This window comes from Anopheles stephensi, chromosome 3 (genome assembly GCF_013141755.1).
Source record: "Anopheles stephensi strain Indian chromosome 3, UCI_ANSTEP_V1.0, whole genome shotgun sequence".
NCBI classification, from domain to species: Eukaryota; Metazoa; Arthropoda; class Insecta; order Diptera; family Culicidae; genus Anopheles; species Anopheles stephensi.
The window spans coordinates 1,982,811-2,007,815 of record NC_050203.1 but is presented as its reverse complement, the minus strand read 5'-3'; the positions used below and the strand labels follow the sequence as shown (position 1 = coordinate 2,007,815).

The following is a 25,005-nucleotide window of genomic DNA, read 5'->3' as shown; positions in this document are numbered from 1 at the left end:
CGAGCAAAATTAATGAAAACTGTATTGCGAGGAAAACAGAATTTATTGAGCCGCCGAACGGTAACGTACGCATCCGCATGAAACGTTCTTTGCCGCCAGTCAAAATGTAAACAAACACACGAAACGTCAAACGTTTGTGTTCAAACTGTTCAACAACAAACGGATCGTTCCGTTCGTACTGACGCACCGCACTGTTGCTATTGCTGTGCTATATTTAATGGTGATTTCTACCGCCAAAAGTGAAAATTATGTTTTCCCAATCGCTGCTGTTGGGTGACACTACGTTTGATGCGTTGGAAAGGCAACATACGAAAGCAAGCACACCTCCGACCACCCAACGAGCTCCAGTAAGAAGATCCCAACGGAGCATGGCGATCAAACAGCAGCAGCAGCAGCAGCAAAGCAGCACCGAATCGGAAGTAATCGAAGAATCGCCCACTAACGCTAAATGTCCTGCAGAGTCGTCCCGCCACCGGAGCGTACGGGAACGATTGCAGATTATATCGACGCAGGCCAGAGGACGCAAATCGAAAAATCGTACAGTGCGAAGTGTCAATGAGGCTGGAGGACAACGATCGAGCGCTAGCCAACAGTCATCCACTCTTAAAAAGGACAATTTGTCCGATTTGTTCAGTAGTGATATTCAGTTCGATTTTGACCCAGCTACACAACGAAATGCTTTGAAACGAACGCGAGGTTCACAGCAGATCGGTTCGAACGACGAGGGGCCATCACCGGAAAAGCAATCATCGTCGGCAGCAAACGAGCAATATGATGAACTCTTTCAAAATAGCGCCTTTTCGATGGATACCGTCCGTAGTCAATCGATCGCAATGGTGGCTGCTGAGAAGCAGAACGCGCACGAAGATGGTAGCTTCGACACGCTTTTCGAGCAGAGCGATTTTACCCTCGATAAAGCGGACGGCATACCAGCACCAGTCGAAACCACAGCAGGCATGACCGAGAGTGAGCTGGAGATCTTTAGCGAAACATTGTTCGATCGCGCCATTTCGAGCGAACCTACCTTGAACGAGCTCACGCTCGACGATAGCGAGCGGATCGAATCGCTGCGGGTTGATACGGCGGACGAGGATGTAGCAATCGATATCGAAAACGTTACCTTTTCTCAACCACTGGCCCCGGCAAGCATTGCACTCGGACAGCAGGAGCCATCCGACGGTAGCTTTCGGCCCGTAGAACCACTAGAGCGGGACACGGAGATGTATAATTTTATAGAATCAGAAATGGAAGAATCGCTTCGCCTTTCCAAAGGAACATCATCCCTGGTTTCAGACACTCTTCCAAGCGAGCATCATGATGCGTTTGGCACAAGAAGCGACCTGAGGAATGGTACAAAAGAGCGCAGCAAAGGTGGGCCGGAAAAGCGTATGAGCCTGGCCGGCAGTATGAGCCTCGATCGGACGAAAGATTTACGGTTGCTTATCAACTGGGGTCTGCCGAGTTCGGTTACGAATGAGTACGCAAGGAAGGGTATCGTCGAACTTTTCCCCTGGCAGGTGGAATGTTTATCACGTAAGGAGGTATTGGAGTTTTCCCGCCCACAGTTTGCTTCAACGATGGACGCACTTTTTCTCATCTACTTTTCGCAACCCGTTTTTGCAGGTGATGCTGGAAGGGAAAAACCTTATTTACAGTGCACCAACCTCCGCTGGCAAAACGCTGGTGAGTGAGTTTCTGCTCGTCAAAACCATTGCCGAAAGGAAGCTGAAAGCGATGCTAATCCTTCCGTTCGTTGCCGTTGCCCGGGAGAAAATGCTTTACCTCAAGGATCTGCTCGAACCGGGTGGGATGCGCGTGGAAGGGTTTTACGGTGGGTACCATCCTCCGGGAGGGTTCGAATCGGTTGATCTTGCGGTTTGCACGATCGAGAAAGCTAACTCGATCGTGAACCGTCTGCTGGAGCAAGGTGCCCTTCCTACCTTGGGCGTAGTGGTGGTCGACGAGGCGCACCTCATCTCCGATCCGTCGCGAGGCTACATTTTGGAGCTGCTGCTTACAAAGATTCGTTTCGTTGCGGCTCGCGCTGCCCATCCGATACAGATCGTGTGCATGTCTGCCACGCTGCCCAACATGGATCTGCTTGCCCGGTGGTTAGAAGCGGACCTGTACCGTACCGACTTTCGGCCCATCGCCCTGATCGAGATGATAAAGACTGGCAGCACGATTTACAGCGCCACGGGTGAATCGGTTCGATCGCTGGACGGTGTCACCCTGCTCGGCTACAGCCCGCCGAAAGATGCGGACCATGTGGCGTTGCTGTGTCTCGAAACAATCCTCGAGGGTTGTGCGGTGATCGTGTTCTGTCCGTCGAAGGACTGGTGCGAGCAGTTAGCACTCTCGCTTGCCAGTACGCTACACACGCTGCGCAAGCAGGACCATACGCACGAAGAGCTGCGGAATCGAGTGTGCGCCCAGGTGAACGGTGCAAGGCAGGAGGAAGTGCTGCTGCAGCTTCGCAACTCCCCAGCCGGGTTGGACAGTGTGCTGGAGAAAACCGTGCCGTACGGTGTCGCTTTCCATCACGCTGGCCTGACGACTGACGAGCGGGACATCGTGGAGAGTTCGTTTCGGGACGGTGCGCTACGGATCATTGTGGCCACGAGCACGCTGAGCAGCGGGGTGAATTTGCCGGCCCGTCGCGTTATTATCCGTACGCCCAAGTTCGGCGGCCGGCCGATGAGCGCGCTCACGTACAAACAGATGATTGGCCGGGCGGGTCGTACCGGGCGCGATACGGTCGGCGAGTCGATACTGATCTGTAGTGCGACCGAGGAACGGATCGGTCGGGAATTGATTGGCACCGAGTTGCCTCCTGTGCGATCCTGTCTAGACAGTGAGAACTATGTTAGTATGACCTGTACCAACTTAGCGAGAGAAATGGGCTTCAATTTTTCGTTTTTTTTCTTCTTTGCTTTCTGCCTTGCAGGCTCACCTGACGCGCGCAGTGCTAGAAATCATTGCATCTGGCAGTGCCACTACCTCGGGCGACCTGGAATCATTCGTCAACGCAACACTGTACAGCTGTGAACGGGGCCTTCAGTTCACCGTCGACGATCAGCTTTTACGGACGAAGGCACCCACACCAAAGCAATTATCGGCCGGGGATGACGGCGCGGACAAAGGTAGCGGCGGGCGTCTGGATCCGATCGCTGCGTGCATATCGTTTCTGGTGGAGTATGAATTCATTCGCCTTTCGCAGCAGGAGAATTCCGATGGTGCCGGGGAGCGAACCGTGCTGACCGCGACCCGACTCGGGCAAGCGTGTTTAGCGGCATCGCTTCCGCCCAAGGATGGGTTCCTGCTGTTCAGCGAACTGCAACGAGCCCGCCAGTGTTTTGTGCTCGAGTCGGAACTGCACGCCATCTATCTTGTGACGCCCTACTCCGTTGCCTACCAGTGGCAGCAGATCGATTGGATGGATTTTCTCGATCTGTGGGAAAAACTGCCCGCCGCGTCCAAGCGCGTCGGCGAACTGGTCGGCGTGAAGGAATCGTTCATGGTGCGTGCGATGCGCGGCGGCTCCGCCCATCTCGACTATCGCAGCCTGCAGATACACAAACGCTTCTACACCGCCCTGGCGCTGCTCGAGCTGGTGCGCGAGGTACCGCTGGGCGCGGTGGCGCGCCAGTTCAAATGTTGCCGCGGGCTGCTGCAAAGCCTGCAGCAAGTGGCGGCCACGTTCGCTGGCATTGTTACGTCGTTCTGTGCGGCGCTCAACTGGACGCTGCTGCAGCTGCTGCTGGCACAGTTCCGGGAGCGTTTGTTTTTCGGCGTCGCGCACGAACTGCTCGATCTGATGCGTATCGCCTCGCTGAACGGACAGCGTGCCCGGTTGCTGTACGATGGAGGGATCGTTGGGCTGGTGCAGCTGGCCAATGCCGATCGGCTTACGGTCGAAACGATTCTGCACAATCGCACCAGCTTCGAGATGGAACGGGTGCGCGACAACGAACACATCCTCGAGGCAGAGCGCCGGAAGCGTTTGCGCAATCTGTACCTCACCGGACGGTCGGGTGTAACGGTGGAGGAAGCAGCCCGTCTGCTCATACAGGAAGCGCGTGCGTTTGTGCAGCTGGAGCACGGTCTTGCCAATCCAAGCTGGTCGCAGCTCACGGTGGGACACGACGCTAAAGAACAAAGCCAAGCAGAGAAGCGCGTGGAACCAACGCCGCGGTCCGTCAGTACGGTGCCCCTGTCGGAAGAACAAGCGTCCAGCCTTTTGCTGCTCTCGCATGGAGGCGAATCGTCCGACACGGCCGAGAGACACTTTCACAACTCCCTGTTGATGCGAAATGATCGATCGGCGACGAACACCGATGCTGGTGTCGCCAAGACCGATCTAACGATCATCGATGTCTGCAACGATCGCACCGTGTACGACCGGTTTCGGCAGACTGTGGCCGGGCAAAGCTCGCTAACGGTCGCGTTCGGTGTGGAGCAGGAGCAGGCCCACTGCCCTGCTGGAAGACTGCCGCTGCACAGCAGCATAGGAGCACATCTTGGCAATCTCAAACAAATGCTGCCACAAGCCCGCGCACGATCGTACACGTTCGACGGCAATCTTTATCTCGCCGGGATGGGTGTGACAATGCAGGACGCGTTGGCCACCGTGTACTACGTCGATTTGCAACGCGATACAATCGTGGACGGCGCCGAGAAAGCAGCCTTGGTTCGAGCTCTGTTCGGCAAGGAGCAGCTAACGGTGACGCTCCTGGATGCCAAAGACCAGCTGAAGATCGCGTACCGGTCAGGATTGCTGCCGGTCGCCGACGGTGATCAGCTAATGGCCGCTACGCTACAGGACCCCAGGGTGGCCTGCTGGCTGATGCAAACGGACGCCGAAACGCTCACACTGGACGCGATGATCGAACGGCACTGTCCCACGCTAAAGAAACGGTACGAAGGCAGCGGGCAGCGTTGGCTTACGCCCAAATGGACCGGGCATGCACTGAACCATCATAGCCCAATCGATGCCAGGCAGCGGTAAGCAGCAATGAGGACCTGCTCTCATTCAACCGTTCGTTCGTTCATTTATTAATGATTCCAATTCCACCCCGCAGATGTGCCGTTGAGTGTTTGCTCGTGCGCGATTTGATGTGCTGCGTAGGGGAGCGACTTGCGGCCAGCGGAGACTCGCTGCCGGTCTGCTTTGCGTCACGCGAGATGCCCGTTCAGGTGGCGTTGGCACGTGCCGAAGTGATCGGATTCCCGGTGGACAGAGCGCGTTTGGGAGCGCTGATAGCACGTATGAAAGCATGTCGCGATCGTATCGCAGACGAAGCCCGCAAGCTCAACGGCAACCGACGGCTCGACTTTGGCTCGTCGCGTGCCGTTGCCAAGGCGCTGCAGCTAGCGGGCGGTGCCGGCCAGAAGCGGTGTCGCACGACCCGCCAGGTGCTGGAGCGGCTGGACAGTCCACTCGCTGCGCTCGTGATCGCTCATCGCAAAATCGAAAGCAACCTGTCCCGCACCATCGAACCATTGCACCGGATCATTCGGGCCGATTCTGACCGCGTGCATGGGCGCAGCTTCTGCTTCACCTCGACCGGGCGTATCACGATGCACGAGCCCAACCTGCAGACGGTGGTGAAGGATTTTACCGTCCCTCCCGGCCTTGGGCACGAGTTCGAGGGCGAGCGCCGACTGTTCAGCTGTCGCAGCACGTTCGTATGTGCGGACCCCGACCGGACGGTCCTACTGTCGGCCGACTTTTGCCAGCTGGAACTTTGCATACTGACGCACCTTTCGCAGGACCGGCAGCTGCTGGCGGCACTGGGTGATGACGGTGGGCAGCAGGGCGGTCCCACCGCCCGTAAGGACGTGTTCCGAGCGTTGGCCGCCCGCTGGAACCAGCTCGAACGCGAATCGGACGTGAGTGAGGACCTGCGCAACCGCACCAAAGCAATCGTGTACGGTGTAATCTACGGTATGGGCGTACGCGCAATGGCCACCGAACTGCAGCTGGACGAGGAAGCGGCCCGGACGCTGATGGAGCAGTTTCACGCCATCTATCCGGATATTCGGCACTACACCGAGCGGGTCGTACGGTTGACGCGCCAGCTCGGTTACATCGAAACGCTCACCGGACGGCGGCGCTATTTGCCGGCCATTTCCAGCCCGGACGCTCGCGAACGGGCCGAAGCAGAGCGCCAGGCCGTGTGCACCACGATCCAGGGTTCGGCGGCCGACATCCTGAAGAATGCGATCGTGCGCATGGGCCGCAACTTGGGCAAGTATCGCAACGTGCTAGAGCTGAGCGAGATCCGGCTGGTGTTGCACATGCACGACGAACTGGTCTACGAGGTGCCACGCACCCAGCTCGTCAAGGTAGCGAAACTGCTGAAATCAAGCATGGAAAACTGTGCCAAGTTGAGCGTGCCGCTGCGCGTGAAATTGAAAGCCGGCCCGAGCTGGGGCACGCTGCAGGAACTGACGACGCTGGAAAGGTAGGCAGCTGGCACGTGTCCTCTTCAACGACGCACTGCAAAGTTGACTCACCCACCCTCCTGCTGGACCATAGCAACAACTCGCATGGATATAGACGGTTCTATCATTTAAACGTTGCGCACTTGCCCTCGGTGATTGCATAATATTCTCTCACAGTGCAAAGCGTCTCACACATGTGCACTATCAGCGATATGGACTTCCTACACCAAGGGCCATCGTTTCCATTTGTTTGTAAGCACCGTGAGTGGGTGAATGGGACGAGTGTTTGGATCCGTTTGCTATAAAAGCCCCGGATGCATGCTTTCTGCCGACATTACCCAACTCTCCGGCAGCAAGCGCGATCAGAACACAGGTGTGACACTCACAACTACTCTGCAGTTACTCGGAAAACAGCGAAAGCGTATCCCAAGTTCGAAAATGGACAAGCAGCAAGAGAAAGCAGCCGCCATTAAGCAGAACATCCACAACCTTCCGACGGGCGCCACTCCGGAACAGAGGGCCGCAGCCGTCAAGCAAGCCGTTGCCGGGGTCAAGAAGTGAAATGGCCGCAAAAGATTAATAAAACAATTCCCTTTGTGGAAATGTTATACTAAACAGAATCCCGCTCGAGTTGGAAACATTCTTCAGGTTTTACCAGGCAATCGTGAAAGAAATGTGAATGTGTCGATTTTTGATTAAGCGAAGATGTTGGAGCATCTCAACATTTGATTTCACCCAACTGCAAAGGCTCAGCTGATTGGCTCAACAACGCTGGATAAAATGGATAAAATTTTGATCTAATCGATTCGCCAGCCAGGTGTCGTCCGATACCTTGTAGAACAACAAGGACTCTCACAGGACCATGGCGATCAGTTAGAATAGATAATGTTGCCCTAACCTTTCCTAATCCTTTTGGCCCTTTTCAACTTTTGTTTGCTCCAGCGATCATTGTTCCACTGTCATTAGGCCGACCTTGGGGTAATGGCCAAAAGCTTCGTCTTCCTCTTCTTTGGCCTTCCTTGGTTTCTGGCTTTCTGTGACTTGATTTTACCCGTAGTCAGGTAGAGTCAGGGGAGTCGGTCTCTGGATGGGATTGGAAACCTGGTGGTCCTGGCGTGCGAAGACCGGTACCCCGTTATCGCCTCGGCCACCGGACCGTCGCAATGCTGTTGAAGCGCTTCACCCAGTCTGAACCTAGCGTGAAGGACATTGTGCAAAGGGCGATGAGTCAGGCATTAGTGGGCCTTCACAATATTTATGTTTCGAACCACAAAGAAAAAACTAAACCGAATTTACGTGAGAGCAGCAGCGTCAGGCCAGCAAAATAATGTTATGATTCTAATTAAACACAACTGTTATGTCCTTGCAAACGCGAGCCATAAACGGTATTACATATCATTTATTTGTACAACCCGCAACCTTACGCACGCTCCGTATTGGCTCTTTTTCATATTGTCCTAAGCTTAACGCAATCCTCCACTGACTGTCCTGCGCTGACCCGAAGCGACGGTCAGCGCCCTCGGTCACTCACGCAAACATCATACTATCACCACTGACTATCACAGCTGAGTGACTGTAAGGCGGGTTGAACCTTTTTTGTTTTTTAAAGGAAAAAATATAGATATATATAAATATTTGCTTACAAATACTAATTTTACATATCAGTTTACTTAAGTAGACCTAACTTGTTTTCCTTCCCGTAGAGGGGTTTAATCAAGTTTTAAGCGTTTCTAACGTTATGGTAATTATTACAAGAGTTGATATTTCAACTAGTATTATTGGAGTTATGTACTCATTTTGGTGGAAGTGGAAGCTTCTGTAGGAGGATGTCCTAAACCAACTTATATACTATTTAAAAGAAGCTTAATCTATCTTAGAGCTATTCAAGGTCAGTAGCACAAACATACAAACAAATACACAATGACACAACACTAAAGACATAGCGTTACAGGAACACAAAAAACCAAAAAAACAGACACGCACAATACACTGGACATACGAAAAAAACTGGTTAAGCACTCACACGAACAAGTTTGGTAAGATTGAGCGGCTGGATGTTAGGCACTTTTCCCTTAATTTGTGTGGTAGTCAGCCTAACCTTTTCATCCATCATAGGGATACCTGTGATATCATGAATTCTCCCCGTTGCTGTACGCATGGGTACGTCCAGCATCAACTTAAGGAACCTATTTTGAATGCTTTGTACTGCCAGCATATCATCGACGGAGCAACGTCCCCATACATTACAGCCGTACACCAATGCCGGAGACACAACCATCCTATACACGATCAGTTTATTGCCTAGCAACAGACTAGATTTTCTGTTTAGTAGAAGAGGATACAAATTGGACAAGTATCCGAATACTTTAGTCCGAAGATGATATATGCGGGTTTTGAATGATAGCTTGCGATCGATTTGAATCCCCAGGTATTTTACATGATCGGACCAAGGGATGAGGGTGTCATGCATCCTTACATTATCGACCCTGCGTTCGATTGTGGTCGAGCGTACACCACACCTGCAGGGAAACACAATCGCTTGTGTTTTGGAGTTGTTAACCAAAATTTTCCATTCGGAGAGATATTTTGTGTAAGTGTTCAATCCCTTTTGAAGTCCTCTTCCTAGGTAGGCCATGAAGCGATTTGTGTACAGGATAGCTGCGTGTTGCAAGGCAGAGAAGGGACGTCTGCGTAGCTGGCATAGTCGGTCCTGTGTGGGATGGTGTTGAGACCGGTGCTGCTATCGCCACGGCTTCCTAACTCCCCCGAATTGAAGTTATGGCGCAGTTATTGTACTGTGTCAGGCCATTCGCCAGCCGGCGAATCATGAGAAACACGTCCACTGTTTATCAGGCTTATGATTCGTTTCTAAGCAACATATTGTTATCTTAAAATGCTGTGTATTTTTGCAATTGAAGCATTCGGTCGCTCACTATCGCACAATACAGTTTGCTACAAAGAATCTTTCTCGGCGAAAGAAGCATGTTACTTCAACAGGCAATTATGAGTTCCTTGCGCCGATACAATGTTTTGCCGGTCGAATGGAGATGAATAATGCCAAGTGGACAACTTTGGCTCGTTTGTTTAGTCAAACCAGAAAAGCCATCCCTTATCCGGCTAACATCCGGCTTATTTTGTATACAAATACCTCCGATTGTTTGTAAACTATACGTTCGGCATTGCATTAACATGTATGCGAGGCATAAGTCGCTGTGTCCGCTTGCTATAAAAGCCCCGGATGCATGCTTTCTGCCGACATTACCCAACTCTCCGGCAGCAAGCGCGATCAGAACACTGGTGTGACACTCGCAACTACTCTGCAGTTACTCGGAAAACAGCGAAAGCGTATCCCAAGTTCGAAAATGGACAAGCAGCAAGAGAAAGCAGCCGCCATTAAGCAGAACATCCACAACCTTCCGACGGACGCCACTCCGGAACAGAGGGCCGCAGCCGTCAAGCAAGCCGAGGACGGGGTCAAGAAGTGAAATGGCCGCGAGAGATCAATAAAACAATTCCCCTGGTGGAAATGTATCTGTACTAAACAGAATCACGTTGTTGGCCGCAGTTCGAAATAATCGCGAAAGAAATGTGTGAATGGTAATTTCCAACGAGGTAGCGTTATTGGTCCTTCTAAAGCCTTCCGAACAATTACATCACTGGACCGAGGACCACAAGACAGTGTAAGAAGTCAGAGCATTACTTTCAAAATTCGATTTCTCAAACGGAAAGGGTAAAGAAAAAATATTTCTTAAGGGCATCCTACGACCTTCTCGGTTGTGCTTCTTTCCGGACAAATTTACCCGCTTTCAAAGCCGCTAGCGTCTGAGGCAAACTCTACGGTAGTATCGTTTCTAGTTCATGTTGGCCATTTATTAAACAGTCAGCCAAGGAAGGTCTGGGGAATGTTTAGTCCATCAGCTGCTTTGACATGGCCACCTCTTAGGGAGTCACGGCGACGACAGCCTTCACTTGCCCTGCTTGGCGGCCCACTCCGTCCAGGATCCCTTATAGTTGCGGGCACTGTAATTGAAAAAGGGAAACAAATGAGATCCAATGGTACGATGTGCCACTTGCGCGGTGCTTAAAACGATTCAGGCTAAATCAAGCGCGCGATATTGAAAGCGATGATCGTGCTAAAGCATGATGGATGCGATCGATCGTGTCATTGGTCGTAGGACTACTACGTACTTGGTGAATCCGAGACTGGCCGCAAGATCCGTTGCCTTCTGTGCGCGTCCGCCCATCTTGCAGTGGAATATCACTTCCGTGCTGGTGCCGGGCTTATCGCGCCCAAACTTGGCCTTAAACTCCTCATCCGTGAGCTTTAATCCATCCTCCAGCTGTGGCACTGAAAGCACAACATATGGGAACAAGCAACAAGAGGGACATGATGGCGGTTTCATGATAGAGCGAGGGGGGAGGGCTTGTGGAGCAAATTCGCTTAAATTCACATTCGATCGCATCGTTTGCTGACTAAATGAGGATTTTCCCACGATTCCTCCCTTACGGCTATGGTATGATCATTATCTAGCGGATTAGTTGCCTTGATATGCCTTCCTAAGGTATGTTAGTATGGTGCCCAAGTCAGATCCGAAGTAGGGTAAAAGCAGAACCCTGCGGCTTACTTTCGATAACCAAGCTCTGCAATCGCTTCGATTGCCATCTGGCTTCGGCGACCCGTGCGACACGAGAGGATAAGATAGTGATCCAAACCCGGCTTGGCCACGCCATACTGTTGCACGAACGCTTCCTCACTCGTTTCGGGCCCAAACGCCTGCTTTACCTTATCCACTTGGCATTGGTAGAACGTTATGCATTTAGATTTGGTTAGGTTGCGGTCGCGCTCATTCGAAGCGGAATACACTTACGCGGAATGTTAATGCTGGTAGGAATTTTGCCCGTCTCGGCCAGCTCATCCGGATTGCGAACATCGACCAGCAGCTTCTCCGGATGGTTGGGCAAATCGAGCACCTCTTCGTACGTAGCGATCGACATCGTGTTGGAGCAGCAGAGCAGCAAGCGACTAAAGGTTACGCCCGTGTTGAAGAACGACCGTTCGGCACTGAAACTGGAAGCATACAACAAAAATCGACCCAGACGTGGGTAGCGTGAGTTTAGTGTTTTCGGCTAGCGGGTAGCAAGGTAGCAGATAAAGTGTTATCGGTACTGACAGATAAGGCATAATTTTAATTCGTCTTTTACTGCTAGGAGATACCACCAGCTGACACTCGATATGATATTATGGACTACTCAAAATTAGTTACACGCTCTCGCTTCTTATCTTATGCAAAAGAACTGATCAAAACTGTGCTTTATTACATTATTTGAAGATGTGCTTCATTATCGACTAACTAACGCTGCGTACAGTTGTCAAGTGCTACGACGACAAACTCTGGCTTCGTTCCGTGTTCGGCTGTGTGGGCCGATGATGCTCGTTAAACTGGCAACTCATGCTTCGCTGCGTATTCTAGCCATGATCCGACGTAATTCTTCACACTGGTGGGAAAATCAAACAAATGCAAATCGGTCTTATATTACCTCAATAACGTTAGGGGCCACATCCTATCTTACTTTTTGAAGCCTAGTTGATCCGCTTCGAGGGCCGCCTGTCCCGCGCGAACTCCTGAACGGCAACTAAAGATGATCGGATCGCTAGCGGCCGGTTTTTTGCGTCCATACTTTTGCTCGAACGCTTCCGGCGTGAGGCTTAGCTCAGTACGAACTGTTTTGACTGCGAAGCACAACAAACGGTTCATTCATTAAAACATCGTGTGCCTCTTGTGGCACAGCGAACCGAATATTCTAAACCTTACGGGGAATGTTGATGCTCGTTGGTATTTGACCCGTGGCGGCCAACTCCGACGGTTCGCGCACATCGATCAGAAGCTTCTCGGGATGGTTTGGCAGATCGTCGATGTCTGCAGTGGTGGCCACAAGTTGCGGTTCGATGCAGGCCGGAGCAAACCGATTTCCACCGCAATCGTTTGGGCTTGCTGCTACCGCAACGGCACACAATGAAAGCAACCAAACAATATCGTACCCCATCATCAGCAAATGCGTTCACGGGCAAGTTTGCAATCGAAATGAAATGGCACGGTGGTTTGCTGGCAACAGTCGCACAGATTCCCAAATGACGTGCTACAACCCAAGGCGAGAACATAGGCAGTGACGCAGAGCCGTCCAAACCGGTTTCACCGATTGTACAACGCAATGGGATGCTGCCGCCACACACGAAGCTGGTGCGCGCAGCAAAGTCATCGCGCCATGACATGCATCATGTCAGTCACTCGTACCAAAATGGTGATCTCATACGACAGTGTATGATCAACATTTAATTTAAATGTGTTTGACATACAATCGGACTGATAATCGACATACACCCGGTTATCACGTCCGTTCGGTTATCTCCCGCCCAACCCAGCACAACAATCTTACCGGTAGTGGCGAACGATCGTACGGTAGCATGCATCGAACGGAGAAATATGTCTCGCTGTGCCACATTCTTGGCTGCAAACGGGATTTCGATATTGCGTCCCGTGCGTGCTACCGAAACCCAGGAGCAACAACCTCTGCCTGCATAGCGCCGGACTTGGAAACTAGCGCACCGCATCGCAGCTGTTCCGCATAGCATGATCGCGCTTTTCTTTTTAAATATATACCACACGTTGACTGATTACTTATCTACTATAAACATGTACTGGTGAATGTGTGGATGTGTGCTCTCAAACAAGCGGTACTTACGTAACTTAACCGCTTATCAATTTAAGGCAATTAGCGCTGTATGTTTGCTTCACTTGTTGCTCGTTGTTTGGTTTGTTTTGCTTGTTTGTACCAAGGTATGTAGATATAGAAGGTAGAGTTGTTTAGAGCAAATTGACATTTCTCGACCTGACATAACAGTTCCGTGGTGATCAAGGGGAAGGGTATTGAGAAGAGTGACGGCAGCGTCGGAGGAGGCGCCGGTGGTGGTATCGCTTGCGATTTTTTGACGAAAAATGCAACCAAATATCGTCAATCGTCTGTGGGACAACACTTAATATGCGAAGATGACCCATAAATTAGCGAAATTGCTCAAAGGACTGAGAATCGAGGCTGTTTGTTCATGTTGGTAGCCCCATACCATATGATTTTGTAAACAAACTCTGACATAACTCGACTAAAATGTCGCCCTGTCAAATCGATAAAAATCCACCTTCTAAATACATACACCTTGGTTTGTACCCGTCGCACCGTCCATAGCAAACGTCAACACTGCCGTCAAATGTCATTGGCGCGCCCGGTGAAAATACTCGCCCAATGAGAGGTTTGCAGTCGTTGTTTTGCTTTCTCGATTCTTCTTTGTTTCCTTTCGTCGAACACAGCGAACAGTGGGAGAAAATGCACAAACCACGCTTAAAATTGTTTATGTTCGCATTGTTGTTTCCTTTTCATTGCATACGTTCTTCTTCACGAACGTTTCGGTTTGCGTTTTGACGCCATCACCGTTTACGGTGAACACACTCTTTTTGAAACAGCTTTCGCGCAATAGTGTTTCATTATTTTGATGCGAAAAAAAAAACAAATTTCGAACGAAATATGTTTCGCGCTCAACATGCACGATCGCAGCGCCACCGACGGGGAATGCGCGAACCATCCATTCTTTTTAGATCGGCGGAGCAGAGTTTGTCGTTTGTCGATGCCGGAGTGAAAATCGGACCCTTCTTTCGTGTTCTACGCAACGCAAACGTAAGTGTGCAAATTGGATGCAAAGATCATCAAAATGTGTGATTCATTTTCGGCGCGTGTTCGTGTAGGTGCTCTGAAAAGTGTCCATTTTTCCAGCTTGCTTGCGCGAAAAGAAGAACGGCGCTTCGTCGCGCGCTCGATCATTCAGCGCGATTGTGCGTAATAATCCGCCAGAAGCGTGCGCAGCATCATCCGAATAATTCAAGCAAATGTGCGAGCAAATGTGACGATCGTTTCTGTGCAATCGTGCAAAGTAGCACCGTACGTGCAGTGGAAAAAGGGTTGTTAGGAAAATAGTGTTGTGCAAAAACAGTGACTACCCCATTCGTTTCGTGCGAGGTTTACCTACTTCGGTGGGAGACGTTCGTCGGGAGCAGATGGGTGGTAGTGATGGTGGTGGATGAGAAGAGGTTGAAAAGGGGTGTCGGAGAAGGAAGTGGTGAAACGCGGTGTGCGACGAGGGCACATTCCATTCATAGCAGCGCTCTTCTTCTTACTCGCTGCGTGGATCGTTCCGTCTCGTTCCGGCACTCTGCGTCTAGTGTTTAAAGTTCATTCCAACACGCACACAGCCACGCACGCAGCAGACAGCTAGCAGCACCCGTACGTTTGCCGTAAGAAGCTGGTGAAGTAGCGAGAAACCCTTCGCGGATAAACTAATCACCTGCGCAAAACATGTAAACATCAAGTTGAATTAGTCTGAACCAAGAGTAGTTCCGATGGGTCCATCTCAGCTTAATCACAGCGATCGGTTTAGTTTCGTAAGTGCAACTTCGGGTGCAGCGAACGATTCTGTATATTTGTGTGTGTGTGTGTGTGTGTGTGTGTGTGCTCCACTTGATGAGGAAAAAAATTCCTTCACCCCACATTCCATCAGTGTAATTCACCTCGTTCCTGTGGAATAGCTGCAAACCAATCAAAAGAAAAAGAAAAGGAAAAACAAACGACATCGTACGCACACATACGCCAACACCAACATACCACTGTCGTTTGCAGAAGAGCATATTTGCACACGATTTTGCAAGGAATCTCTCTCGTGGCCAACTGCGATATTACTTTGCACCACCACTTGTGCCGAGCTATATCGGTGTGTTTCGAGTGTGCTGTACAAGTAAAACCGCGCGCGCGGACCCACATGCCATGATGATGACTGCATTCCATTCTGTATGTGTCATCATTATTACCTTTCCTGCTGATTCTGCTGCTACTTCCTGTTCTTCGCTTAAGTGGCCGGGAGACATGCAACATTCAACACTCTGTCCCCGTGGTGTCCATCGTCCCATGTGCTGTTGTGCCTTTGTGTTCCAGTAGCATTGCGGAGGCACGGAGTTGAGCGGATTTTGACGGGATTAACGACACGACCCGAGCTCCTTTTTCTTGCTCCGGTACACTTTGCTCAATGTTCCAGTGGAATCCCTACCCGGAATTGTGAAGGTCTTGTAAAGCGAACGTTGCGTGTGCGTGTGTGTGTGTGTGGTTGAATAACATCGAACGGTTTAAGGAAGATTTACCCCGGCCGTTTTGCCGCGATCGTCAAATATGCGCAATCAGTGGATGATTACTGTTTGCGGAAAAAGCAGTCAATATTTGCTGCAAGTGCTAAGTGATAATTCTCCCGCTAATGAATTCATTCATACTTCGCTTCGAGTGATATTGGGTTAATTCTCGGTTATTGTTTCTTTCTTACTCACATACAATTTGTTACCTTTTCTCTCCCCCTCAGGATGGAGCCACATGCATAACGCGTGTAACGTCTTAATAAAACGTTTTTGAAACAATTGAACGTGCATTTAGCGAAACAGATTGTGCTGTGACCAACGAGACCCTGCAAGAGTGTGTATATGTGCGTGCGGGTGTGTCGAATGTGACCAGTGAAATGAATCTCTTCATCATTCTGCATTAGCGATTAAAAATATTGTTAAACGAAACAACACGAAACTAAGCAAAAAAAAATCAATCCCGCCCGAGTCTGAACGATCAACGGAGGTGCGTGAATGCACGTAGAGAGCACAAAGCCCGAAATCCGACGGCAAAGCATATACCAAAGCGCGGCCCAAAGCAAGCCCAAGACCTGTGATTGTTTCTTCGTAGAGAACCGCGTTTCTGGTGAAAAATGTCCCATGGAGGAGCAACACGGTACTCGCAGTACGCTTCCGGTTCGGCAGGTCCAAAGCAATCACAATCGACCGGCAGTGGGAAATCTTCCAGCCAAACATCATCTTCCTCACTGACGACGCAACAGCAGCAGCAGCCACCGGTGCCGTCGCTGCCCTTCATGCGACCACCATTGTTGGTCACGTCATCCGGTGCCTCTATGCTACCGCCACCGCCGTGCCCTCAAACACCTCCTGGCACAGCGGGCGGTGGTGGGCTTCCGAAGTATCCTGGCTCACCGATCGGCAGCTTGTCCGGTTCCGATACGGACGTTTCGACCTCGAACGAGAACCTATCGCGGGAGGAACGGTACGTGCTGAGCCATGCCCGGGTAGAGCCGCAGGGTGAAGAAAATCTGCAGGGAAATGTCACACCGGTGAATGAGATCCAAGGTAGGTGGTTTTGACCGTACCGCAACAGTGATTTAGCGCAACTCGCCGATATGACGATTTTTCTTCCCATTTGCAGGACGCTTCATTGGCGATAAGTTTTCCTCAAACACGTCGTCGGATTCAACGCGTTATGCCACACCGACCGGTGGTAGCAGCAGCCGGAGTATGTCGGAAACGCGAGGTGCAGGTGGTGGCGGTGGCATGTACGCGAACATCGGGAACGGTCCCGATGGCCCCTCGAACCGTAGCTCGTTGGCCAGCTCGAACCGGAACTCGCTGAAGGAACCCAACTCGAACCGGTCGTCGATGGATGTGTCGCAATCGTCGTACAACACGCTCATCATTCACGACGATATCTACAGCTCGGTTGCCTCGTCCGGGCGCGAGTATGCAGGCAGTCCGCCGCCCTACATGAAGAAGGAGCGGCCTCGCTCGTACGGCGAGGCGGCACCGGTGGTCCCCCCCATGCAGGACATATCAGAAATCAACGAAGAGTACATTAGCCAAAGCCACGTGCTGAAGCATCTGGCCAAGGAGGTGAAACTGTCCCGCGCGAACGCACGCAACAGTCGCCAGCAGTCGAGCGGCGGCTCGTCGACCGCATCCGCAGTGGACGGCGAGAAGAAACTCCCGACCGGTAAGGGTGACGGGGGCAGCAGACAGGGCCGGCGGGGCAGTGAAACGACGTCGGGCGGTGGTAAAAGCAGTGCGAAGCTGAAAAGCAAAAGCCAGCCGGATCTGACCCGCCTGTACGACATCGAGCCGGAGGAGGTGGAGGCGTTGGTGAAAGAGAATCAGCTGCTCAAGCAGCAGTTGAACAATTGCTATCTGAAGGTTGCCAAAAGTCAAAAGGTACGTGGACTGACCGGTAATGGCGGTGTGCGTGTGCGGTAGCGATGTAACGTTCGATCTTTTTGTGTCCCTTTTTGGGGGTGCGCCAGTTGGAACAGGAAATAGCAAACATCCACCGAGTGCACGAGGAATTGGTGCAGTCCTGCGATCGGCGCGAGCGTTTGGAACGGGCGGCTCGCACCCGGTTGCAGCAGGACTGCCGAAGGCTGCAGGAACTCAACCGAGCGTTCCGGGACCAGGTCGAGGTGTACCAGAGCCAGCTGCACGCGTCGTCCGATCATCAGCTCGGCCGAACGCAACAGGACGTACTCATCTCACAGCTAGTGAATCAAAGTATGTGCACACGGTGATCGTTGGCGGTGCTGTGAAGCGCTTTTCTCACCAAATGTGTTCTTTCGTTCCGCCAGACAAGTCGCTTATCGACGCAAATCGACGACAGTGCATCGAGCTGCAGGCACAAAACGCGACGCTGGAAGAGCAGCGTATCCACATCAACGTGCTCGACACCGCACTGAAACGTCTCGAGGAAGAGGTGAGCAGAGCGGCGGCGATTCAGGCGACCGATCCGCAGCAACGGTCTAATCGCACTTCTGTTTCTTCTCCCCAGTGCCGACAGAAGCAGGTGTACGTGGAGCGTTGCGCACAGCTGCAACACGCACTGCAATCACTGCAGAACGCCAGCGAACGGCGCGAACAGGCCGAGCGCAAGCTGCGCATCGACTACGACAACGATCTGCCGAACCGCAGCGGCAGCAGCACCAACAGCGAAACGGACAATCTTAAATGGCAGTTGCGGGAAAAGGACGCGCAAATATTGCGGTAAGTGTTGTTGGGGTCGTTGCTGGCGGTCGTAATGCGCCCGCGTGACCTGGGGGTTGAGTTCAGCTAAGGGGATGGACACAGTTTGCGTGCGTAATTGAGTGTGTCTCACCGCGCTTTACAGATTGGAAGCCAAATGCGCTCAGCTGGAGCAGCGCAATCTGGAGGAATCGAATGTGCGCAACGTAGCGAAATTGGCCATGGAGCGAAACTCGCAGGAAACGGAGCACATTCTTGCAGAAGCGAAGCAGGAGAAGATTCGGTACCTCGACGAAGCGCACGCTGCCAATCGGAAGGTGACGGAACTGCAAACACGGCTAAAGCTGGTGGAGAACCGGCTGGCCGAGAAGGATGCCATGATACGGGCCTACCAGGGGCAGAAAAGTGAGTACCAGCCGTTCGGTGACAAACGGGCAAGATCTTTCAATGCACGACTTTCCTTCCTTGCGGCGCAGTTTACGGCGGCTCAACCAACTCCTACGGATCGTACAACCTATCGTCGGATAGCTTCGCACTGAATCCACTGGGAGCGTACAACTCGCAGGCGTCGTACGTGGACGTGTCGAGCGGCGCCTTTGACGTAACCACCGGTACCGGCGGTTCGCTGCTCGACCCATCGTCCGTTGTCGTGGGCCCGTACGGTCCCGCGGGTACGGCAGCGGTGGTGTCCAGCTACGCGTCCTCGTACGGCCCATCCGCTTCCAACCCTTCCTCCTTTGCCCAGAGCTCGCTGAATCTGCCGACCGGTGCCGGCGGTGCTGGTAGCGGTGGCGGGGGGACCGGTGGAGGCGGTGGGCCCGGCGTCGTGGGCGCCTACTCGTCGCCGGGTAGCAGCAGCACCACCTCGAACTACAGCAGCTCGGCCAACTTCGGTGCCGGCAGCGAGCACACGATCTACGACAGCAAGAGCTACGATGCGCAGCGCAAATCGATCGACGATCAACTGAAGCAGCTCGACGAGCAGCTGCTCAGCAAGGTGAGTGAACTGTCGCTGGTGGAGAAGCAGCGGCAGCTGAACCAGCAGGCACGGGCACTGGCGGCCAAGCTGAAGGCGGTCGCCGCCAACGGAGGCGTTGGACGAGCCGGTTCGTCTGGGCTTGGGACGGCCAGCGAAACCTCCTCGGCGGGCTCGAGCACGGACGCGGGCGGCAACGGTAATCTGCTGCATGTGGCCTCTACTAACCCATCCAAGCCTGCCGGCACGCGCCACGCTTCCTCCTCTACCTCCTCCTCGTCCTGCGTGGCCCTCCCGGCTGGCAAATCGCCGCAACTGCGGCAGCTGGCCAAAACGACCAAAGCAACGAGCATGGCCAAAACCACCTCCACGCCCGCGATAGCAAGTAAGAAATCGCCCGGCGTCACTACCGCCTCCGTGGGCACCAACACCACGACCGGTTCGGGCAGCAGCAACCATGGCAAGAAGCTGGCCGCATCCTGCAAGAACGTTTCCACGTCTGCAACCGATTCGTCGTCGTCGGCGTCGTCGTCCGGTTCCTGCTCGTCGGAACCGGAAACGTTCTACTAACCTGCCGCCTGTACAGCTGGCTTCCAGCTATGCTTTCGTCATACCTAGCCTTCTTGTCTTCCTTCCTCACCCCTCACACACACACACAAACACACGCGCGCGCGCGCGTATATCATTCCGCATGCATGCCGCCAACACCAAAGATGAAGAAAGCACGAAACAGAGAAAACGCCGGTCTGTTTTGTAGCAGTTGCAGTTATGTTTCCAAAAAGACGGCGGTCGCGCATTTTGCACTCCCGCGGGATCCAGTAGCAGTGTAGCTGCTACTACAACTACTACTACTACTACCACCACCACTACTTTAGCTTATATTTATTTTGGAGAAGCGTGAAGTGTTAGCTAGCCCACCTGTGTTTTCGGTGTGCGGTAGAATCGAGACAGAAACACACGCGGAACTACACGCCGACGGATGCTGAACAGACCGGAAAAGCCGTATGATGGATTGCCGTCTGCCGTAGCACCTATACGGGGGATGAGGATGATGATCGGCGGTTGGCACCACGTGCCTTACCTCTTTTTTTTTTTGTTTTGTTTTGTATGTCCTTTTAGCATGTAACGGTGTAACTAATTTATTTGTTCAAATGCGCTCGCCCCCCTCCCCCTCCCCCTCCGGCCCGTTCAGTGGTCGAGGAAGGAAGTGTGGAAATCCACACACGGCGGCACGGGTGTGTAAGGTTGCCGTAAGTATCGCGCAAGCGCCCTTTCGGCGTTTTGGCCTGGGCGGTTTAGCTTGTTGCTGGTGCCGGTTGCTCTACCGCCACCGGATCGCGCATGACTGCATGACAGTAGGGTATAGTGCATAGGGAAGGAAATACAAATAGCGGCCAGACCAAACGGTGAACCACATCCTAATGTAAGGAATGTTAGCCATGAATGCTAACGACAGGGCGGTAGTAGTCCTGCAGTAACTGTAGCGATAGGGCTGTAGATGAATTAGGTAAAGGTGGCTCGTCGCTTAAGGCTTCCGCTAGATTGCAGCAGTGTAGATAGGCGAGGTTTGTTTTAACGCTGCCACCACCATCCGGGACAAAAATTGGGAAAGCAAAGTGTTTGGATTGTTAGGAGAGCATAGGCAAGGCATAGCAACTAACCGAAATGATACGACAGAGCTGCTAAACGGAGGAAATAAAGTCAAGTACAGAGATGCATTTAAAAACGAAACAAAGCACCCATTGGCGGCAATGGGTTGTGGTTTTTTGTTGTGTGTTGTTTGGCGTGTGGTTTTGTTTTGGAATGCTGTTTCTGTGTGAATTTGTGTGCGTTTGTTTTGTTTTTTGGTTTTGCCACTTGCCACTGCCACCTCACCGTTAAATACGACATGTTTGATGGCTTTGGATCCGACTTCCGTTCGTTCCCCCCCCCCCCCCCCCTTGATCACCGTATTTACCTTCGGCCCTAAGAGATGGGCTAATTGAGCATGCTAGCGTGGCAAGCAATAACTCGCTGCAAGAAGTCCTCGATCCTCGTCTGCCCTTGTGTACTACTGAACACTTTACAGAGTGAGTCGTCTGTTTGAGTCATACACATACTCTACAACTCAATACATACATATGCTGTACAGTCCCAGCTTCGCCCATCACGAAAGGTATTTGAGGTGAAGCAGCTGCCTCAAATCAACGGCGCGGGCTCGTCGACTACGACAGCCCTACGAGAAAATAAAGCCCTTGAAGAATGCGCGGTGACGATGGCTAGACTAGGCATCTTTGAAGGATCTGTTGACCAGTGTTGTTGAACCTTGACACATCCAGGACCGGACTGAGTCTATTTCTCCAACCAAGGTTTTGTGCCGTTTTCTTCTTGCCCGTTTGGCAAGTCTCAACGCGATCAGGTCGGTGTCATCAGCGTGCGCCAGTGAATTTGCATCTGACTCAGAAGATGAAGTTTTAGCCCTCGAGTGGCGAACGGTCCTCCCTAGCGCCAGGTTGTGCGTTCTTCCTGCAGAACAACTCTGCTTCTGTCGGAACTGTTTGCTCCAACTTTTCTGGTTTCCTTGAAGTGTGTGTCTTTCTGTACGCGAATCCAAACCCTCATATCACGCCCTACCCAATCTGCACGGCTAATGCGCCCAATGCGTGCTGTTTGTTACTCGTTTGGTGTGCATTTTTTTTACCAACCTGCGTACACGGCTGCCCCCGGCAAGATCAGGTAAGTTGCAACCATTTTAATGAGGCGACCCACCGAGCATTTAAAGCACCGTGATAAGCAATCCGTTTGCAGTCATTTTTTTTTTCTTGGAAGCGTGGGTAACCGGGCGCAATGTCGATCAACTTTTGCTCCTGTCCGTTACAGCGAGGACTCTGCTGCTTCCCCAGCCTGACGACAAAGAAGCCGATCCAATCGTTACTGGCCGATGAAGTGTCTGTGCTCTCGACGAATAACAGCGAAACGTTTCTGCAGGTATGAATCGGGTGCGGGTCGGGTCGGGTGGGTTGTGCAGCCCGGAATGCTTAACGCAACGCTCTGTGTTCCGACAGAATCTGGCACACATCGGAGCGGACCGACGTTCGGAACAACCGCCGGAGCGTGATCAGCTCGGTAGCGGCAACGGCCAGAAGGTGGACGATATGGTGCTGCTCGAGAAACAGGGCCGATGCTCGCAGAAGCTTCGAGGCGGCAGCAGCTCTTCCAGCGGCACCTTAGGCAACCTGGCGCACGTGTCACAAGCGGTGGGACAAAACATGACCGACATCAGCAACATTGGTGGGGGATCCGGAGGCGTGGGCGATGTTTCCAGCGGAGGCTCGGGACTGTCGAGCACCGGCAATAAGGTGAGTTTCCTTGATCGAGAAATCATGTCCACCCACCCCAGTGGTCTAATCGGTCCATGTTGGTCCGTCCGGCCGGGCGCAGGTTTCGAAGATGTTGTCCGGCGTTTCGCAGCAGGTCACACAGCGTGGATCTTCCCTGCCACCGAGCGCCCTGCCAAGACCGCCCCGGAGCTTGAAACCACCGCGCAAGATCGAGTACGGTCGGCTCAGTGACGGAGGGAGCGACAGTGGGAAGAAAACGCGCGCCACAACACCGCCATCGCCGGCGTCTTCCTCGGGCGCTAGCCAGCATGGGGGCAGTCTCAAGCGGTCCGGTCGAGAGTTTTCGCCGGCCAAAGGGAGCTACGTGGAGATGAAGGACACGCTGCAGCTAACCAAGGACTTCCAGACTGGTGCCTCGCTGAAGCACAAATCGTACGGCTCGATGACAGCCGTCGGTTCCGGTGGTGGTGTTGGTGGCGGCGCCCAGCAGACTGCGGCTAAGTTTGGCTTCGGATCGTCCAAAGCTGGCACGGGAACATCCGGACCGTCCGGGGACTATCCTTCGACGAAAAACTACCAACGACTGGAGGACCAATCGCCGACAGGTTCCACAGCGGCAGCGACCGCATCATTGGCATCGCATCGCCATCACAACAACAGCTCCTCACAGTCGTCCCAGTCACGCAAAAGCTCCGGAGATTCGGGCACCCTAAAGCGGTCGCTCCTACCCAATACTGGCCGCAAGCCGACCGTCTCGGCCGGCGGTATGCCCAAGGGCGGTGGGTCGCGCGATTCGCTCAATTCCGCCTCGTCCGGTTCGAACCACTCGAACGTCGGACCGGCGCGCTCCAGCCCACAGCCACAGCCATCACATCCCGTCGGTCCGGGATATCATGCGCAGCAGCTGGCCTCCCGGACACCACCGCGCTTTCTGCCACAGCAGCACCACCATCACCATCAACCGTCCACCTCGGTGGAGTCGAACAAATCGCATTCGACCTATCACAGCATGCCGGCCGCGGCCCAAAGTGTCCAGCAGTTTCACCACGGATTCTTTGCAAAGTTTCCCTCCCCGCACGCAGGATCGCCGGTAAGAACCGTGCATCAGCCGACCCAGCAGCATCATCCGAAAACGTCTTCCTCGCTACCGAGCTCCAGTATTCTGCATGCGGCCGCCAACTCATCGGCAACGTCGGCGATCGGCCAGGCGTCGACCGCTTCCCTGCCACCGAAACCGTCCATGCTCGACAAGATGGTTGGAGGATCGTCCGCAGCGGGTGGCGTTAGTCAGCAGCAGCAGCAGCAGCCGCTCCAGCGACGAGGCAATAGTTTGGCGCGTGTAGAGAATAAGTACCGCATTCAATTTTGAACCCATCTGTGTATGTTTGCTGTTTAGAGCAAGGACAGTTGCATGCATAGTTCTGAAGTAGGAAGGGCACGATCCTCACGTCTCATAGCTATTACATGCAAGAGCGCGCCTCTTAGCGCAGAATGTGAAAAGCGCAGGGTTGGTCTAGGTCCATGTTCTAAGTTCCTCACCATTAAATTTTCAACACGACCGCCGCCGGAACCGTGTTCCAACGTCTTTCGAATGTGCATACATCACCCTCACACTACTCCCGATCTTCACAATAATCCACCGGTATTAAGGTCCGGGCGGTTGCCCAATATTAGATGTTGAACAGTTTCGCATTGTTTTTACTCTCGCACGATCCTAAAAGCACCCGGAATGCGTTCGAGACATTGTGGCATGGTCCCACAATAAGTGTGTAAGTAGTGTAGCTACAAATATTGATTAGTTGAGAAAAGGTTGTTAAGTCGATCTATACCCAAAAACGAAGCCCTTCCCAGGCTTTGGTAGTCTTTATGTACATAGCGACCGAATTCGATACGTCTTTCGGGAGGAAAAAAAAAGGAAGCAAATGGAGGGTGCTTTAGAAACTGAATAAAGCAGGCTCACTACCTGGTTTCCAAGATGGAGTTTGAAGGATCGAAGCTCATGATCGCATCCGGTCGTCGGGATCGTTGGAGTGTCCTACATCCCGTACACCACTTACGGGAAGTTGGTAAGGATATTCGTATAACTCGACTCTAATTACTCTAGGCTCTGCTCACTTTCAGACACACCCGCGCACACCCATCGCCTATTACCGAACGCGTCGCTGACCTCCTGAAGCGTCTCAGAAGTAGTCCACGCTTCTTCGCTAACGGTAACTTTCGCGATCTTCAACGGTGGAATCGTGCTGCGGGCAAAGACAATATGTATCGGTGGTGCTCTCGCTGGTGCTGGTGGCCCGCGGAGCAAAGCGAAACGTCCTCCCCGCCCCGATGTAAACCCCAG

At 52.6% G+C, this 25,005-nt stretch overlaps 3 protein-coding genes across 10 annotated transcripts; 2 read left to right on the top strand and 1 right to left on the bottom strand.

The window, feature by feature from the left end:
* Positions 1–88: 88 nt before the first annotated feature.
* Positions 89–7,067, top strand: LOC118512159 (DNA polymerase theta). The gene is made up of 4 exons (XM_036056207.1): positions 89–1,541; positions 1,624–2,865; positions 2,948–5,004; positions 5,082–7,067. Exons 1-4 carry the CDS (start codon positions 249–251, stop codon positions 6,469–6,471), a joined length of 5,982 nt encoding a protein of 1,993 aa, XP_035912100.1. The 5' UTR covers positions 89–248; the 3' UTR covers positions 6,472–7,067.
* A 3,223-nt stretch (positions 7,068–10,290) lies between these two features.
* On the bottom strand, positions 10,291–13,324 carry LOC118512165 (thiosulfate sulfurtransferase-like). 4 transcript variants are annotated; one of them, XM_036056244.1, is made up of 7 exons: positions 13,189–13,324; positions 12,883–13,090; positions 12,261–12,440; positions 12,019–12,178; positions 11,316–11,515; positions 11,073–11,238; positions 10,291–10,467 (listed from the first exon to the last, which is right to left on the bottom strand). In XM_036056244.1, exons 2-7 carry the CDS (start codon positions 13,076–13,078, stop codon positions 10,413–10,415), a joined length of 957 nt encoding a protein of 318 aa, XP_035912137.1. In that variant the 5' UTR covers positions 13,079–13,090; positions 13,189–13,324; the 3' UTR covers positions 10,291–10,412. The 4 variants fall into 4 exon arrangements, with proteins under 4 accessions (XP_035912137.1, XP_035912139.1, XP_035912138.1 ...); XM_036056246.1 differs by lacking the exon at positions 11,073–11,238 and adding an exon at positions 10,636–10,795 and having other exon boundaries at positions 13,189–13,313; XM_036056245.1 differs by having other exon boundaries at positions 12,883–13,085; positions 13,189–13,269.
* A 510-nt stretch (positions 13,325–13,834) lies between these two features.
* LOC118512158 (la-related protein Larp4B-like) lies at positions 13,835–24,644 on the top strand. 5 transcript variants are annotated; one of them, XM_036056201.1, is made up of 11 exons: positions 13,835–14,172; positions 15,896–16,718; positions 16,795–17,570; positions 17,660–17,903; positions 17,978–18,102; positions 18,178–18,389; positions 18,514–18,773; positions 18,845–19,365; positions 22,204–22,311; positions 22,389–22,682; positions 22,765–24,644. In XM_036056201.1, the coding sequence occupies exons 2-11, from the start codon at positions 16,286–16,288 to the stop codon at positions 24,031–24,033; spliced, it is 4,242 nt and encodes a 1,413-aa protein (XP_035912094.1). In that variant the 5' UTR covers positions 13,835–14,172; positions 15,896–16,285; the 3' UTR covers positions 24,034–24,644. The 5 variants fall into 5 exon arrangements, with proteins under 5 accessions (XP_035912094.1, XP_035912097.1, XP_035912096.1 ...); XM_036056204.1 differs by having other exon boundaries at positions 13,835–14,236; XM_036056203.1 differs by lacking the exon at positions 13,835–14,172 and adding an exon at positions 14,483–14,933.
* Positions 24,645–25,005: the final 361 nt, after the last annotated feature.